General features: G+C 41.1%; 1 protein-coding gene across 1 annotated transcript; it reads left to right on the top strand.

Moving 5' to 3' along the window:
* Positions 1-3,392: 3,392 nt before the first annotated feature.
* Positions 3,393-18,612, top strand: c16h14orf28 (chromosome 16 C14orf28 homolog). The gene is made up of 5 exons (XM_028821738.2): positions 3,393-3,614; positions 9,210-9,734; positions 13,244-13,333; positions 17,064-17,198; positions 17,702-18,612. Exons 1-5 carry the CDS (start codon positions 3,523-3,525, stop codon positions 17,883-17,885), a joined length of 1,026 nt encoding a protein of 341 aa, XP_028677571.1. The 5' UTR covers positions 3,393-3,522; the 3' UTR covers positions 17,886-18,612.
* Positions 18,613-19,130: the final 518 nt, after the last annotated feature.

Below are 19,130 nucleotides of genomic sequence, written 5' to 3'. Positions count from 1 at the left end.
GGACCCTTTCCCCTCACCCTTGCTGAGGGCCAACATTTCTGCCATCTCTCCACTTATCACCAGGATAATAAATCAGTCCCTCCTGGCTGGCCATATTCCTTCTGCACTAAAAACTGCTGTCATCAGACCTCTACTGAAAAAATCCACCTTGGATCCTGAAGTTCTCTCCAATTATAGGCCCATCTCCAATCTTCCATTTCTCTCCAAAGTCCTGGAAAAAATAGTTGCAGCACAACTTCACGATCATCTCAAACTGAACAATCTGTTTGAAAAGTTTCAGTCTGGTTTTCGCCCTGGCCATAGCACTGAAACAGCCCTGGTCAGGGTCACCAATGATCTTCTGATGACGGCAGATACTGGTTCACCTTCACTACTTATCCTCCTTGACCTGACAGCTGCTTTTGACACAATAGACCATAACATCCTTCTTCACCGCCTGCAATACACTATTGGACTCTCAGGAATTGTTCTAAATTGGTTTACATCATACCTGACTGGCAGAACTGAGCATGTCGCCCTTGGCAGCGCAAAGTCCCACACCCACAACGTCGCCTGTGGTGTTCCACAGGGCTCTGTGCTGGGCCCTATCCTTTTTACTATCTACATGCTCCCCCTTGGAACTGTCATTGGCAGACATGGTTTATCGTTCCATTGCTATGCCGATGACACTTAGCTTTACCTCAGGACTACTCCCACCTCCTCTACTGCTCCTCTGCCAACATCTACATTGTCTACCTGCCTGGAGGAGATAGAGGCTTGGATGAGGCTCAATTTTCTTCAGTTGAACAGATCCAAAACAGAAGCCATCTTAGTTGGTACATCACATCATCTTCGCTCTTCTACCATCACCAGTATTACTTTCTCTGGCCAAAATATTCCTCTTTCCACATCTGTTACTAATTTGGGTGTTAGAATGGACTCCCAAATTACTTTTGATACACACATCAAATATCTCTGTAAGTCATCTTTTTACCATCTCAAGAACATCGCCAAACTCCGCCCATTACTCACCCTGGCAGATGCAGAGAAGCTCGTCCATGCCTTTGTCTCTTCCAGGCTGGATTACTGTAATGCACTCCTCATTGGGATTCCTGGCAAGAGTATCCAGAGACTCCAGTATATTCAGAACAGCGCTGCCAGGATCCTGATGAGGGTGCGAAAGTATGATCACATCACCCCAATCCTGAAAACCCTTCACTGGCTCCCTGTTTCATTCAGAATAGAGTACAAGGTCTCCCTTCTTACCCATCAGTGCATTTATGGACATGCCCCTCTTTATCTACAGGAACTCCTTACCCCCCATAACTCCTTACGTTCCCTCCGCTCTGTACTCACTAACACTCTTCAAGTCCCCAGAACTAAGCTCAGCAGCATGGGTGACAGGGCGTTTTCATCGGTGGCGCCGAGGCTGTGGAATGCCCTCCCTGATTACCTGAGAGCCCCACAGTCGACTGAGGCCTTTAAGCGAAACCTAAAAACTCATCTTTTTAGAAAGTCATTTTGTTAAAGTATTTTATAGACTCTTCTGTTCTTTTTTTTTTATTTTATTATTCTATTTTTACTCTGTAGCACTTTGGGATTGCTAAAATATAAAGTGCAATATAAATAAAATTTATTATTATTATTATTATTATTATTATTATTATCCATCCCAGTGAACACACACCCTCTCACCCTCATTTATACTGGGCCAGTTGAGAGCTTCCAGTAACCAACAGATCTACGGGAATGGGAGGAAAACCATACATTTTACACAACTGGATAAGTGTGTTCAGTAAATAGATTAATTTTTGTCATTTTTTTGTCTATAATGACAAATATTTTGAAATTAAGCTTGACAGCACCTTTATTTACTCTCCTTTTATTCCTCCTTTGTTACCCAATATGGGCAGTGTTCTTTTGCTTGTTGCCTATGTTCATTGTGATGCTTGTGGCAAAATTTTGCACCAAGAATTAACAGCAAGAAGGCCAAAGTATACAAAAAAACACAGTATTAACAGATAATAAAATGAAGGCAAATAAGGAAAATCAATAAAATGTTTAAAGCAAATAACCAAACAAGACCAGGTGTTTCCTCTCTGAACCTTCCTATACAGGTCTTGAGCCATTATTTGTCTGGAGGCTTGCCATATCCAATTTCCCACTGATCACATCTCTCCCTTCTTTGTTCTTGATCATGACTTTTTAGGTGTTTGCTTTCAGTCTTCTCCTGACTGTAAAATCAACTTTTCCTCTGCCACGAAGCGACTTTAAATTACTTTACACTCCAGTGGTTACTTCAGACCATGTTCCAGGACCCCGATCCTTGCATTGTTGTTAGAGTTCTAAGTTTCTAGGGCTATCCCTTTACTGTTACTAAAAGGAACAATACAATTCCTCTCCTTTAATTTGTGCAACTTTCATGTTTTTTCCCCTATTGGATAGGTAAAAGGGTACTTGGTAATCCTAACCTTACGATTCAACAGATACCCCAGTTAATGTCTAATTATTGCCAATTGTGAACCAGGAGGTTTTGCAACCTCTTCCCAGCTTACAGTAGCTTCTCTTGCACTCCCTGTCCCTAATGCCTGACACACATGCCCTTTGCTGTCCTGGGGAAACACTGCTCATTCCTGCTATCGAACGACCTCTGTAAATGCCACACTGGCATGCTGAATGGCTCTCCTACTCCAAGTTCAGTACTGTCTTTCTGCTTCAGGCTTTCAGTTTGCATTTCTTCTGTTCTGATCATAAAGTAAATTCTGAAGGATCAGACTCTTGAAAGGTTTCAGCAATGGTCTGTATATGTAGTTACTTGTTTAAATGCTGTGTGATTTTGTATTAGTACTCTGTATTTACTGAGCAAGTACATAATAACGATTGGATTAATGATAACAAATGTCTATTTTACCCACAAAACAGAGGCACATTGTACTTACCCAGATACTGTGGTTACTGAGTAATTGAAATTAATAAACATTGACCAATCATTTACAATTGTTGCCCTGTCACTCGTTTGTTGTTATAACTTTTTTCTGTAGTTTTCGACTGTTTAACAATGTCATCTACGATATTAAAAGACATGGGGGGAAACATCAGTCATTTTACACTTGTTTCTCTTGAAGCAACAGCGAAGTCGAAGAGGATACGTGCATTCTGGGAGTCAAGCTTGAAATCCAAACTCTGAAAGGTTTCAGCAGTGGTCTTCGTGTAGGTGACATGCCACACTACTAAAATGCCAGTAATTAAGCCCTCTTGTAAAGAATCTGTGCTGACATTTACACCGCGCCAGACACATGCAGCTGAGGCACGCTCCAACCACGCGTTGCGTATTACACATGGCATGCGTTCGGCCCATCCGGGCCCTAGACCTCTGCGTGACGAGCCCCGCCCACAAGCGCTACGTGCCGGACGTGCGTGGCGCGCGCTGGGGCTGTGGCCTGTACAATAACAAACAACGTCAGCGTGAGAGGAGCGAGCGAGTGAGCAAGACAGAAGGCACGGAGGTGTTTTTGGGTCAATGACTATGAAGACGCGCAGAAAATGGACAGCAAATTCTTTTCAATGAAATATGCACAGGCTCTGAAGAATCTCATCCGCAACGTAGAAGGGGACAGCTGGGTGCAGAGTGAAAGGTGAGAGTCGGTCGCAACAAGCTGGCCTCGCTGCCACCACAACATTGGCACAATTCGAGGAGGGCAGGGGCCAGCTTTTTACCAGTGTTTAGTTATATAATCAAGACAGTTGATATAGATTTGTGTTAAGTGAATGCATGTCTGCATTTCGTTAGAGTTTTATTGCTCGTGCTGCATGCCGTCTATACACTCCCTTCCCGTGTTTTTCTTTTTGTTTTATTTTATTTTGTTAGCGTAGTTGGTTTTAAATAAGCAAACGCCTTAGTGACGGCTCGATCGACCTAAGCTGATCAAAATCTAAAAATAAAGCAGTGTATTTTAAGCTACCCCGTACTCGACGGCCACGCCCCCGTACTCTTCATTTCTGAGTTAAATACTGTATCGGATTGCGAAGGTGCCTTAGTTTGGCTCAGGTACTTTCCCATTCTAAGAAGTTGGCTTGTTCCATCTGATACATAAACACTATTTCTTAAAAGATACGGGCCCTGCAGTGTTGTTACTCTTCACACCAGTGTTTCCTTTACCATGTTCCTATATAAGCTGAAGCTCATGCACGTCATTTGCCCTGGCTTTGGAAACACACTAGTCCTGGTCTCCATCTTTCATTTTCTTGCATCCATGTGTCAGTTATGTTTATGCTTACTTCTTGTACAGATATCCTGGATTAAATATTGTCTTTTTTCTCTGATAGTATACGTGTATAATGATATTCATTTTTCTTCCTACTAGTTATGTATTTTTTCCACATCTGAGGAAGCCTATGGGTATGCACAAAGTTTTTCGGAATATTCCTTGATTAATTTGTAAAATAGTTTTACGCATTTAGAGAAAGTGTGCTTTGTTGTCAGGATACAATTAGTAATCCTTTTAATTTAGTTTTGTGTGCTTCTCTCCAAATAACAGTAACATATGAACTTTTACAAAGGGAAGAGCATTTGATCTCTAGGTATGTTTGATAGCTAATTTTGCTGAGGTATTTAACAGTCATCTGCTACAAATGTATTCATTTAAAGTATGAGACTTATGATGAATACACAGGCATGTTTACAAAGTAAACCCTAAAATAAAAGCAAAAATGTGAACAGCATTATTTTCTATGTTTAAATGTACATGGGAACATTAGCTGCCATCTCTGTATTTCAGTCACAACATGTAGTTTTTCCTTTTGAGTTTATCTGTTCGTTTTGATTCCACAAGGATTTTGACCTTTCACAGGCCATGGGAATAGCCAGTGTAGTTGGTTGGAATGGCGAAGTAGAACTGGATTATACAGAATGCTCACACCTTTAAGCCTTTATATACACAATACTTAAATACCTCTGTGGTTTTAAGAAAAAAATTTGCCAAATGTTGCATCTCACCATCTCAGTATCTGAATTTAACACTGTATTGAGAGTGTCTGTCTATCTTAGTACATTATATGGCTGACAAAATAATACGAGCACAAAAAAATGTCAAAATGCAGTTTTTTAATATTTATCATAGCTGTGATACTCGGGTAACAGTCAAGATAGGAGTGTGGTGTAAACACCATTGATCTGGTTTTACAGTTCTTCGTTGTAATCCAAACCAGCCTGGTATGGTAACATTGGATCTGTCTTAAATGGCAGTGCAATAGCTCCACTGAATAACACCCCTTCATGCCCTGAAAAATGCTGGAGCATCCCTAATTTCCTTCTTTAAAAAATATACACATAGCTACAGTTTTGTGTTATTGCTTTCCCAATGTATTAATATCTGCTAATGCTTTCTGATTCAGATTATGCCTTTTAAATTTGATGTTTATGATTATTGACATAATGTAAATAAGAATATTAATGTTTGATCTGAATATACACTATATGGACAAAAATATTGGGATACAGCACTTAATTATTCAGTTCAGGTGTTTCAACATAGGAACAACTGCAACTCAGCCATGAAGCAGAAGACCGAGTAAAGTCCCAGAGCAGGGTCAATGAGTGCTAAGGTGCATGGCGTGTAAAAGTTGCCAGCGCTCTGCTGATTCCACAGCCGAAGAGTTCCAAATTTCCACTGGCATTGATTTAAGCACAAAAACTGTGCGGCTGGAGCTTAATGGAATGGGTTTCCATGGCCGAGCAGCTGCATGCAAGTCTCACCTCACCAAGTTCAATGCCAAGTGTCGGACGGAGTGGTGGAAACGTGTTCTATGGAGTGGCAAATCACACTTCTCTGTTTGGCAGTCAGATGGGCGAGTTTGCGTTTGGCAGATGCCAGGAGAACATTACCTGACTGACTGCATTGTACCAGCTGTGAATTTTAGGGAGCAGGGATAATGCTGTGGGGCTGTTTTTCAGGGTTTGGGTCTAGGCCCCTTAATTCCAGTGAAGGCAATCTTAATGCTTCATCATACCAAGACATTTTGGAGAACACTATGGTTACAACTTTGTGGAAACAGTTTGAGGAAGGCCCTTTTCTATTCCAGCATGACTGTGCCCCAGTGAACAAAGCAAGATCCAATAAAGACATGGTTGGATGAGTTTGGTGTGGAAGAACTTGACTGACCCAAACAGAGCCCTGACCTCAACCCCATCAAACACATTTAGGATGAACTGGAATGGAGATTGTGAGCCAGACCTTCTGGTCCAACATCAGTGCCTGACTTCATAAATCCTCTACAGAATGAATGGGCACAAATTCCCATAGAAACACGAGAAAATCTTGTGGGAAGCCTTCCAAGAAGAGTGGAAGCTATTATAGCAGCAAAGGGGAGGGGAGGTCGACTGCATATTAAAGTCTATGTATTGGAATGCAATGTCATTAATGTTGCAGTTGTTGTAATGGTCAGGCCTCCCAATATTTTTGTCCATTTAATGTATTTCACCTTCATTTTGTTTTTTCCTTTAGTTTGTATTTCTTAAAACCCTGTCAACAAGTGAGCACTGAGGGGTAAAATTCTAGAAAATGAGCTATTAATGAAATGTTTCTTAGTAGGAGGTACAAAAAAATTCATTGTTATTTTGTATTGGAGGTTGAAATTGCCAGGGGCACCAAAGTACAGAATTATGTGATATTTGGGTCACATTATGATAATATAACTTTTTTATGTTTCAGAATGTATTGAGTACTGTTATTCAGTTCTAGAATATACTGTAATGGTATTCACAACACTCTTTTTATTTTGCCAGATTTTACAGCTGAAAAAATAACCATAGGTAAATTGGTCAATCCATTGCACCTAATTAGAGAAAAAATCCATGACTCGGTTAATCTCATTTATCTCAATTTTTACATGAGGCAATGAATTTTGGTTATCCCACCAGTTTTTACAATAAAACTGGAAACACGTGTGTTGTGTTAACTTTATACTGCATTCACATGTTTTCATGCTTACCACTTGTAACAACTTCCCTTCCCATTTTTTTTACTGTGATCTGAAACTTCATTTGAAATTTTCTGTCTTGGCTTTTGAATGTAGTTAACTTCCAAGGAGAGGTATTTGTGGGACCCTGTGCTTTAAGCATAGATTTGGATCAGTTCAAACTGCTTCATAATGTATTGTAAATGGAGACCCCCGGCTAGAGTGCTTTGTTACTACTCACTTACATACTGAAGCAGTGCTGCAATTTTGGCATGTGCTAATTGTAAATTTTTCATTTCTTTGTTGCAGGATTGAAATTTCAGAAAAGCCAAAATGTGTGTTTAAAGGATTTTTTAAAATGTCTTTCCAAAAAATGTATTCGTTGGAGCTTCCACTTGACTGATCAAAGGAGTAATGTAGAGCCTCACTATAATAAATCGTAATAGAAATCACAAATTATATGTTCACTGTTGCAAGGCTTAAAAATCAATATCCATTCTTCTGTCTGTATTAACTGCTTTGTCACATACAAGGAGATGGAGCTTATTTATGCTCAATGTTAGAATCAACTTTGAATGGAAAGCCAGTCCAGCAAAGAGTTCACACAGTGGGATAACCCAGAATCATCTTACTATGCGTATTTTTGGAAAGCTGTTTAAACATATGCAGAAAAATGGGAAACTTGCAAACTCTTTCAAGACAGTGGCAGAGCTGGGTGTTGAACACAGACCTCAGCAAGTGTTTGGAAGCAGTGGTGACCACTGACCATTGTGCACTAACATTTACACTAATGTGCTTAGTGGATTCTTTTATCCAAAATGACTTGCAAAGGATGTTGACATAATCGGGTAACATCCGTCTAATGACAGTTTTGAACAAGTGTAGCAGGACAGGTTACCAAAGCTGATGACCACAAGTGAAGCTGGCATAACATCCATCCATCCATCCATCCATTTTCCAACCCCCTGAATCCGAACACAGGGTCACGTGGGTCTGCTGGAGCCAATCCCAGCCAACACAGGGCACAAGGCAGGAACCAATCCCAGGCAGGGTGCCAACCCACCGCAGGCTGGCATAACATTCATGAACAATTTGACAGATATTCACAATACAATCGGGTTTTCAGTTGAAGCCACTTCTTTGAGTTACATATTGAGCAGTTCACATACTATTCAGATGGGTAGATCTGCACTATGGTTCAGCAAAGTTACTGGTTGCATTGTATTGTGAGTGCCTGTAATATCCATTCATAGGTTATGAATATTCATGGGTCATGGCTTTGCTGGCCTCAAGTTGTTGATGTTGGGCTAAAAATGAAAACACAGATTAGGCGCCACCGCAACATAGTCACAGTTGTTTTTGTATATAGCACCATTCAAACTAAAATTGATGCATAGTATAAGTCTTATCTGCAGTTTGTAGATGGACTGTAGTGCAAGCTAACCATGTAGAGCAATGTTTCCCAACCTTGGATGAGTCAAGCGAGATCGTAAATCGTTTTCCTCCTTGGCGAATTGGGCACGGTCATCAGAGTCGGAGTTTTGGAGGTCGCACAGGATCAGCCGTGATCCACCTGCATTGCTGCAGCTGTGAATTGGATGTCAGAGTGGCTTAGGAGTGGGACTTTCACCCAGGGGCCACCACTGCAGCCTATGGGTTCAGAAACGCTGGTCTAGAGGAAAAACCCAGAAAGAGGTAATCATGCTAGGTGGTGGTACAGTATATTCCTCGCAATCAAAGGAGAGGCAGGCTGCAGTGGAATGTAATTGTTCAGCTTCATGAATCAAGTGCAAAATAGCCAAATACAAACCAGGAAAATCTGTTCATGTAATTTCTAGGTATAAAGTAAGTGAACTGAAAATTAAAGTTGAAGACAACTGTCACATAAATAGGCAAAAGAGATCACTAAATGAAAAATTAAGAGGTTTCTCTGAATCCTATTTGCAACACTTAATATAGAAATATATCATGACATTCTTCTTACTGCATATGTAAAATTTGTTGCCTGATCCTGTTTATAATTTGGCTTGCTCATTATCACATTATGGGACAGTTAATTAGGGAGAGAGTTTGATTCATTATTCTTTGAATAACTTTGGTATCACTCGCATGTTTGTTTCGGCTAAATACGGCGTTGTGAAAATAAATATGTTGCATACTGATTCCCTGATTTATACATTAGAATTATGATTTGTGTTAAATTGTATAAAGCAGGCTATGTAACAAGTCAATCTTTGTTTACATACAAGTAACATTTATTTTGTGTTTAACAGAACAAAAACATTATTTGAAGAAATCAGAGCATCCATCAAAAACAATGTGGACCAAGACCGGTCATTCTGGAGGCCTGTGCTCCCATGGGGTGGTGTTTATACAATTAAGGCAGGCCGAAAGGCTATTTCTTGCACTCCCCTCTATGTGAAGATCAACCTCAAGAACACCTGCACTATTGATGGTTTCTTAATGCTTTTATATGTGATTCTGAGGGAGAAAGAGACCTTTCCAAGGGAGGTAGCCATATACTTGGGCAAGGATTTTGTTGAACATTTTCTCTACTTGATGGATTCCTATGATTATACCACAGTGAAGTTGCTTTGGATATGGGATAAAATGGAGAAGCAGCAGTACAAGTCTCAGATTCATAAGGCAGCCTTGGAGATTGACTTGTTTGGAAATGAGCATGAAAACTTTACAAAGAACCTGGAAAACCTTATGTCCACCATTCAGGAGAGCTTGTGTTCAAACTGGAAGTGTCCAGCACGCTTCCAGGAGTACATGCAGAGAATGATAAAGATTAAGTGAGTAATACTTTGCTTATATGTTTTTTTTTTTTTCCTACTCATTTTCTTCCAGACTGAGTTTTTGTCAACTTGCTTTGTTTCTGGAATGTAGAAAGCCTTTGTGGATATTATTTGAAATCTGTATTCCATTAATACCTGGGACATTATAGTTAACAGTCTGATATACTGTGGAGGTTTTGACTTCACCTGTGATGCCACATGCTCCTTGGCTTTACACACGTGAAAGTGCTGTTAGTATATTTGCATCTTGCAGTGTCATTCTGTTTTATATTAGAAGACTCATGAAGACTCTGATTGTTATAACGCCTACAGTGCATCTGGAAAGTATTCACAGCACATCACTTTTTCCACATTTTGTTATGTTACAGCCTTATTCCAAAATGGATTAAATTCATTTTTTTCCTCAGAATTCTACACACAACACCCCATAATGACAATGTGAAAAAAGTTTACTTGAGGTTTTTGCAAATTTATTAAAAATAAAAAAACTGATAAATCACATGTACATAAGTATTCACAGCCTTTGCTCAATACTTTGTCGATGCACCTTTGGCAGCAATTACAGCCTCATGTCTTTTTGAATATGATGCCACAAACTTGGCACACCTATCCTTGGCCAGTTTCGCCCATTCCTCTTTGCAGCACCTCTCAAGCTCCATCAGGTTGGATGGGAAGCATCGGTGCACAGCCATTTTAAGATCTCTCCAGAGATGTTCAATCGGATTCAAGTCTGGGCTCTGGCTGGGGCACTCAAGGACATTCACAGAGTTGTCCTGAAGATAGATAGATAGATAGATACTTTATTAATCCCAATGGGAAATTCACATTCTCCAGCAGCAGCATACTGATACAATAAATAATATTAAATTAAAGAATGATAATAATGCAGGTGAAAAACAGACAATAAATTTGTATAATGTTAAATGTTAACGTTTACCCCCCCCGGGTGGAATTGAAGAGTTGCATAGTTTGGGGGAGGAACAATCTCCTCAGTCTGTCAGTGGAGCAGGACAGTGACAGCAGTCTGTCGCTGAAGCTGCTCCTCTGTCTGGAGATGATACTATTTAGTGGGTGCAGTGGATTCTCCATAATTGATAGGAGCCTGCTGAGCGCCCTTCGCTCTGCCACAGATGTTAAACTGTCCAGCTCCATGCCAACAATAGAGCCTGCCTTCCTCACCAGTTCGTCCAGGCGTGAGGCGTCTTTCCTCTTAATGCTGCCTCCCCAGCACACCACCGCGTAGAAGAGGGCGCTCGCCACAACCGTCTGATAGAACATCTGCAGCATCTTATTGCAGATGTTGAAGGACGCCAGCCTTCTAAGGAAGTATAGTCGGCTCTGTCCTTTCTTGCACAGCGCATCAGTATTGGCAGTCCAGTCTAATTTATCATCCAGCTGCACTCCCAGATATTTATAGGTCTGCACCATCTGCACACAGTCACCTTTGATGATCACGGGATCTATGAGGGGTCTGGGCCTCCTAAAATCCACCACCAGCTCCTTGGTTTTGCTGGTGTTCAGTGGTACGTAGTTTGAGTCGCACCATTTAACAAAGTCATTGATTAGGTCCCTATACTCATCCTCCAGCCCATTCCTGATGCAGCCCACGATAGCAGTGTCATCAGCGAACTTTTGCACGTGGCAGGACTCCGAGTTGTATTGGAAGTCCGATGTATATAGGCTGAACAGGACCGGAGAAAGTACAGTCCCTTGTGGCACTCCTGTGTTGCTGACCACAATGTCAGACGTGCAGTTCCAAAGACGCACATACTGAGGTCTGTCTTTAAGATAGTCCACGATCCATGCCACTAGGTATAAATCTAATCCCATCTCTGTCAGCTTGTCCCTAAGGAGCAGAGGTTGGATTGTGTTGAAGGCGCTAGAGAAGTCTAGAAACATAATTCTTACAGCACCACTGCCTCTGTCCAAGTGAGAGAGGGATCGATGTAGCATATAGATGATGGCATCCTCCGCTCCCACATTCTCCTGATATGCAAACTGCAGCCACTCCTTTGATATCTTGGCTGTGTGCTTAGGGTTGTTGTCCTGTTGAAAGATGAACCGTCGCCCCAGTCTGAGGTCAAGAACGCTCTGGAGCAGGTTTGCATCCAGGATGTCTCTGTACATTGCTGCAGTCATCTTTCCCTTTATCCTGACTAGTCTCCCAGTTCCTGCCGCTGAAAAACATCCCCACAGCATGATGCTGCCACCACCATGCTTCACTGTAGGGATGGTATTGTCCTGGTGATGAGCGGTGCCTGGTTTCCTCCAAACGTGATGCCTGGCATTCACACCAAAGAGTTCAATCTTTTCTTTCTCATGGTCAGAGTCCTTCAGGTGCCTTTTGGCAAACTCCAGGCGGGCTGCCATGTGTCTTTTACTAAGGAGTGGCTTCCATCTGGCCACTCTACCATACAGGCCTGATTGGTGGATTGCTGCAGAGATGGTTGTCCTTCTGGATAGTTCTCCTCTCTCCACAGAGGACCTCTGGAGCTCTGACAGAGTGACCATCGGGTTCTTGATCACCTCCCTGACTAAGGCCCTTCTCCCCCGATCGCTCAGTTTAGATGGCCGGCCAGCTCTTGGAAGAGTCCTGGTGGTTTCGAACTTCTTCCACTTACAGATGATGGAGGCCACTGTGCTCATTGGGACCTTCAAAGCAGCAGAAATTTTTCTGTAACCTTCCCCAGATATGTCCCTCGAGACAATCCTGTCTCGGAGGTCTACAGACAATTCCTTTGACTTCATGCTTGGTTTGTGCTCTTGACATGAACTGTCAACTGTGGGACCTTATATAGACAGGTGTGTGACTTTCCAAATCATGTCCAATCAACTGAATTTACCACAGGTGGCCTCCAATTAAGCTGCAGAAACATCTCAAGGATGATCAGGGGAAACAGGATGCACCTGAGCTCAATTTTGAGGTTCATGGCAAAGGCTGTGAATACTTATGTACATGTGCTTTCTCAATTTTTTTATTTTTAATTTGCAAAAATCTCAAGTAAACTTTTTTCACGTTGTCATTATGGGGTGTTGTGTGTAGAATTCTGAGAAAAAAAATGAATTTAATCCATTTTGGAATAAGGCTGTAACATAACAAAATGTGGAGAAAGTGATGTGCTGTGAATACTTTCTGGATGCACTGTATACAATAAGTAAAAATAACACACAAGTATAGATGGTTTTGTTCCTAAAAAGATTTTCTGTTACTTGTATCTTTAACTCCACTGGAATTTGGTGGGATCTTAAAGTTGACTCAGAGTCTTAGTAAATCACACTAAAATATCTGTGGACTTGAAAAACAGTAATAATTTCAGTTCTTTTGGCTTGGTCATCTGTTCTAGATAACTTTATAATTGTTACTAAACATGTCTTCCCAAAGTGAAAGGGTTCAGAGCCCACCTCACATGTAGCATTTGTCACAGCATAAACAGACCAGTGCAGTATTTACCAGAGATCACAACTGGAACTTAACTCTTGTTTGTTTTCTCTCCCTTTTTTTTTAGCCCGCCACATGAAATACCTAATGGTGACTTAATTCAGACTGCAGTAGATGAATTCTTCTGCCCCAAAATAGTGCTATGTGAAGAAATTGGGTAAGAACAAGTGTATTATTGGCATCATAGAATAATTTCTGCTACCACATTGATTGATTTGAAAATTATTTGATGAGCTCTGGATATGCCATTTTCTTGGAGGTGTTACTTCAAATGTACTCATAAGTAAAATCTAGGGTGACACAGAGAAAACCAGCAAAGCAGAGAGAGGAAGTGAGACAAACAGCTGGTTAGTGAGGAATAAAATGAGAGAGAAAAGGTTCATATTTAAGATGAAAAAGTTATTGTTTGTTACTATTCTGCCTGGCAATGCACATTTTTTTAATGTGATGCCAATTCAGTACAGCGCATTGACCTGACTCAGAATCTGGAACATACAGGCATGAGGCAACATTTCATTGGATTGAACTTTGTAATACAGTAATCCCTCCTCCATCGCAGGGGTTGCGTTCCAGAGCCACCCGCGAAATAAGAAAATCCACGAAGTAGAAACCATATGTTTATATGGTTATTTTTATATTGTCATGCTTGGGTCACAGATTTGCGCAGAAACACAGGAGGTTGTAGAGAGACAGGAACGTTATTCAAACACTGCAAACAAACATTTGTCTCTTTTTCAAAAGTTTAAACTGTGCTCCATGACAAGACAGAGATGACAGTTCAGTCTCACAATTAAAAGAATGCAAACATATCTTCCTCTTCAAAGGAGTCAGGAGCAGAGATTGTCATAAAGGCAGAGGAAAATCAATAGGGCTGTTTGGCTTTTAAGTATGCGAAGCACCGCGGCACAAAGCTGTTGAAGGCGGCAGCTCACACCCCCTCCGTCAAGAGCACAGAAAGAGAGAGAGAGACAGAGAAAAACAAGCAAGCAACAATCAATACGTGCCCTTCGAGCTTTTAAGTATGCGAAGCACCGTGCAGCATGTCGTTTCAGGAAGCAGCTGCACAAAAGATAGCAACGTGAAGATAATCTTTCAACATTTTTAGACGAGCGTCTGTATCGTCTAGGTGTGCGAACAGTCCCCCTACGTCAGGATCAGAGAAAGTCAGCGCAAGAGAGAGAAAGAGAAAAGTAAGCTGGGTAGCTTCTCAGCCATCTGCCAATAGCGTCCCTTGTATGAAATCAACTGGGCAAACCAACTGAGGAAGCATGTACCAGAAATTAAAAGACCCATTGTCCGCAGAAACCTGCGAAGCAGCGAAAAATCCGCGATATGTATTTAAATATGCTTACATATAAAATCCGCGATGGAGTGAAGCCGCGAAGCGCGATATAGCGAGGGATTACTGTACAAAGAACTGCCAATACAAAATGTGGCCTTGCATTGTATCACACGAGTGAAATGAAACACAAAGGCAATTGCCTTGTCAAAATCAAGTTAGAAATCTGATTGAAAAACTAACTAAGGTATAACATGACAAACTGACAGCACTTTGGCAGAACTGTTATTCAATATCAATAATGGTGTGAATTTGAAAGTTACTGGCACACAACATTGGCATCACTGTACGTGAAACTCGAAATGCAGGTGGTTTCATACACACACTTAATCTAGTGACGAACAAGTATGGTGAATGACAACATTGTTTCATAGAATCCATGGGCTTGTTTTCAAATCAGACTCTGCTGGAACTGCAAAAGCACAAACTTACTATTGTAGTAGAGCAGTTCTCATGATGTACTCAAACACTACTGGGTGCAAAGAGTTGCAGTTTCTCATCACTGGTACTGATTGGTACTGGGGTAGATTACAACAAGGGGGTCTTGTACAGCAGCACTAGCAGTAGATCCTGCATTGCTGTCAGCAGCGGTCCTCTAACATGATGGATTGTGAAAGCAGACGAATTCCCAATACCTGCTTTTTTCAACAAATTATACATCTGTACCCATTGAGTGGGTGTTTTTTTAGTACATGGGATATTGTCACAGTGGAAAAGTCTTGACTACATGCAGAGTGTTGACAGTCTAATTTTTCTTATGAGGAGATCTAGTATACATTTTCAAAGATCCATTCAGCGCCAACTGCTAACAGGTCACCAAGGCATTCAAGCAGGAAATAAAATGATAGCCATTGTTGGAGTTTAGAGAACTAGGCAGGAACAAATCCTGAAAAGAGCACCAGTTAATTGCAGAGACTACTCCTGCACAAACCCACACTTGGACTCGCACAGGGCAAACTTATCCTTAATCTGCCTGCTGGGATGTGGGAGGAAAACCTGGAGTAGAACTCACACCAGCATGAGGATAACCTGCAGACTCCACAGAGACACTGGTTGAGCACAGGATTTTCAGCTGTGACATTTCAACTGTAAGACAGCATCACTAACCACTGTGACTGTTTGGCAGTAAATATATTAAAACTGTCAGTGAAACCAAGAATAAAAAATGGAGTAAATAGTGCAAGCAACCTATAATATTTAGCATACAGCTTTGGGATCAATTTACTGTCTCTATCTGTCTAAAAGCATAAAACAATCGGCTGTATGCAGTGTATAAATGTGATTAGTAATACAGTAATCCCTCGCTATATCGCGCTTCGCCTTTCGCGGCTTCACTCCATCGCGGATTTTATATGTAAGCATATTTAAATATATATCGCGGATTTTTTGCTGGTTCGCGGATTTCTGCGGACAATGGGTCTTTTAATTTCTGGTACATGCTTCCTTAGTTGGTTTGCCCAGTTGATTTCATACAAGGGACGCTATTGGCAGATGGCTGAGAAGCTAGATTGCTTACTCTTCTCTCTCTCTTGCGCTGACTTTCTCTGATCCTGACGTAGGGGGATTGAGCAGGGGGGCTGTTTGCACACCTCGACGATACGGACGCTCGTCTAAAAATGCTGAAAGACGTTGCTATCTTTTGTGCAGCTGCTTCCTGAAGCGACATGCTGCACGGTGCTTCGCATACTTAAAAGCTCGAAGGGCACGTATTGATTTTTGATTGATAAACAAACTCTGTCTCTCTCTCTCTCTCTCTCTCTCTTTGTCTGCTCCTGACGGAGTGGGTGTGAGCTGCCGCCTTCAACAGCTTTGTGCCGCGGTGCTTCGCATAATTAAAAGCCAAACAGCCCTATTGATTTGTTTGCTTTTCTCTATCTCTCTGACATTCTCTGCTCCTGACGCGCACTCCTTTGAAGAGGAAGATATGTTTGCATTCTTTTAATTGTGAGACGGAACTGTCATCTCTGTCTTGTTATGGAGCACAGTTTAAACTTTTGAAAAAGAGACAAATGTTTGTTTGCAGTGTTTGAATAACGTTCCTGTCTCTCTACAACCTCCTGTGTTTCTGCGCAAATCTGTGACCCAAGCATGACAATATAAAAATAACCATATAAACATATGGTTTCTACTTCGCAGATTTTCTTATTTCGCGGGTGGCTCTGGAACGCAACCCCCGCGATGGAGGAGGGATTGCTGTAATAGCCCACCTTCCCGATAGTAGTTGGAAAAGTCCGCTTGAGCTGTTCATTCAGGCCTGGAGGTAGACGCTCTTTCTAGAAGTGGTGATCAAAGTCTTGACATTGTAGCACAACATTATTTGTCTGAATTGAGCTCAGAGGTTTCTGGCCAGGTGGCTTGAAACCTGCAGTATGGCACAAACGTATCTGAGAGTGGTGTGATTCAGTATCTCCTTGACTTTGTAGGTGATATTTCTTTGTTAATTCCCTTGAGGCTTTAAAGTATAGATATGAAATGGTCACTTGTCCTGCAGAGATGCCTGTTCCTGTTACTGCTGTTAAATGTGCCTGTCTGTTTGTTTGTAAAACAGGTGTGATGGACAACGGGAGTTCTCCCAGAGGGTATTTTGTCACGGTCCCCCACCATTTGTGATTTTAAACATGCAGCTGTGGAAGTCTGAAGAGCTTGCATATGTTCCATATTACCTAGACTTGTCCGATCACAGGTAAGATGTTTTCCTTGTGCACATGTGCAAAAACGCATGCAAACTTCTCCTGTAGGTTGTTTAAGGTTCTATAAAACCTGGAGGGACCATACGGCCACAGCACACCCTGGCAGCAGTTGCATATGTATCTCGATCCAGGAACACAGACATGAGAGCACTGTACCCTACACCCATGGGTCACGCATGTCCCTCTTAATCCAAGGGCACCTCTTTCCAATTCCTGCATGGGGCTTGATAACAAATTGCTTGAAATCTGTAGATGAAGAGCTTTACAAAGTGTGTAGAAAACGTGCTTATATCCTGTAACAGTAATTGAGCAATGACTTGGCTGTCTTCCTTTTGTAGACCTCAAGCATTCCTGCACCAAGCATGTGTGACCCCCCCCCCCCTTTACTGCCTGCTTTTACACGTACTGAACTGTGGTCCACATACACTGCCGAATGCTCAAACTATTCTTATCATAAATATTAACTGTAACTGTGACTGTAATTCCCTCCTTACAGATATTCCCTGGAAGGAGCCACTTTGTTTAACAAGGAGGAGCATCATTACTCTGCAGCTTTCCAGATCGATGGCTACTGGATGCACTATGACGGTCTCAGAAATGACAATCTTATTTTATTAAACAAACCTCCACAATTCTTGCTCCTTTCCTCACTGGTTTATATTCGGGCAACAGAAAACTGAGCTTTCAGCAATGGGGTGAAAGAGAAAGCCACCTGGACTCACCAACTGGCTGGCTTTCGGCATGCTTGGAATCCAAGAATATGTACGGACTATAATAGTTCTTCAAGTGAATCAGTCACATGTCTTACTCGAACGTTAGCTTTCAGTGTTCTGCTAATGAGAATGAGCTGCCAGTCGGTTAAGGGTAGTCGGCACTACATGGCCTGGTCAGTTTCATTATTTAACTTTTATTTTTACTCTTCTTCAACCATGCCAGGATTTGTTTCATTTCAGATCTTACAGAAATATAATGTTATATTTTTTAGCTTTTTATTTCTGATCATCTTGCGTTTCTCGATGCTGTGCATTTTGTTTCCCATTAAAATCATGACAGATTGATATGAGAGATTCTGTCCCCTTCTGCTATTGCTTTGGCGTAGTGTTTTGGGGCGATAACTTTGAAGAGGGCAGATAAAATCCGAATTTCTCAAAAGTGGCATTATTACTTTAACATTAGACCAGTCAAAAGTTCTGTATTTTTGCAGTCTAATGATATCAAGACGGTAAGATAGTACACAAATTTTATGAGCATACGATGGCTTTGTGCTCATAGTGGTTAAGAAGAGAAGAATGGATTTTTTTACACTCAACTATGCAGTTATGTATATATTATTGTTTTGTAAAAAAAATGTCAAAAGTATTTTTGTACTCAGCCATTCTCTACAATAAATAATGTCTTTTATTTCAATGTGCATTTTCTGCAAAATGATGGTTTTAACCATCCTGCGATAGGATGATCTTTTCCCTGCTGATTACTTTGCCTCTAAATCCATAAACCACTGGATTTATGAAAATATGGGTGTGGACAGTGACGATGATGATGATGATGCGCAGTCATGTGCATCAATAATGTTAAATTGGAATGAAAAACAGAAAATAGAGTGCATTATAATGTAGTAAATAAAATTAGGCAACTCAAGTGTTGCAGTTTTAAGACAGATAGATACTTTATTAATCCCAAGGAGAAATTCACATAATAATCCTAATTTTATATAGCTCCCTTAAACTGAGCGGATACTCACAATCACTTGTTTATGACACTTGGACACAAACACAAATCTGCTTCTAGGCAGCAAAGCTTCATGAACAAAGCAGAACTAAAAATGATTTTTAGACTATTAAAGGAATACACCAAAACCCACATTTCGTATATCTTACTTACCCCATGTACTTTGTAGTTGTGGCTGAGAAACAGTTTTAATGTCA

The sequence above is a fragment of the Erpetoichthys calabaricus genome, chromosome 16 (assembly GCF_900747795.2).
Source record: "Erpetoichthys calabaricus chromosome 16, fErpCal1.3, whole genome shotgun sequence".
NCBI lineage: Eukaryota > Metazoa > Chordata > Cladistia > Polypteriformes > Polypteridae > Erpetoichthys > Erpetoichthys calabaricus.
Note: the sequence above shows the minus strand (reverse complement) of the source record. Positions and strands in the feature narration are given on the sequence as shown.

Coding starts and splice junctions, on each gene's coding strand:
- c16h14orf28 (XM_028821738.2), top strand. CDS start 3,523: ATGGACAGCAAATTCTTTTCAATGAAATATGCACAGGCTCTGAAGAAT. Junction 9,735..13,243: donor CAGAGAATGATAAAGATTAA/GTGAGTAATACT, acceptor CTTTTTTTTTAG/CCCGCCACATGAAATACCTA. Junction 17,199..17,701: donor CTAGACTTGTCCGATCACAG/GTAAGATGTTTT, acceptor CCCTCCTTACAG/ATATTCCCTGGAAGGAGCCA.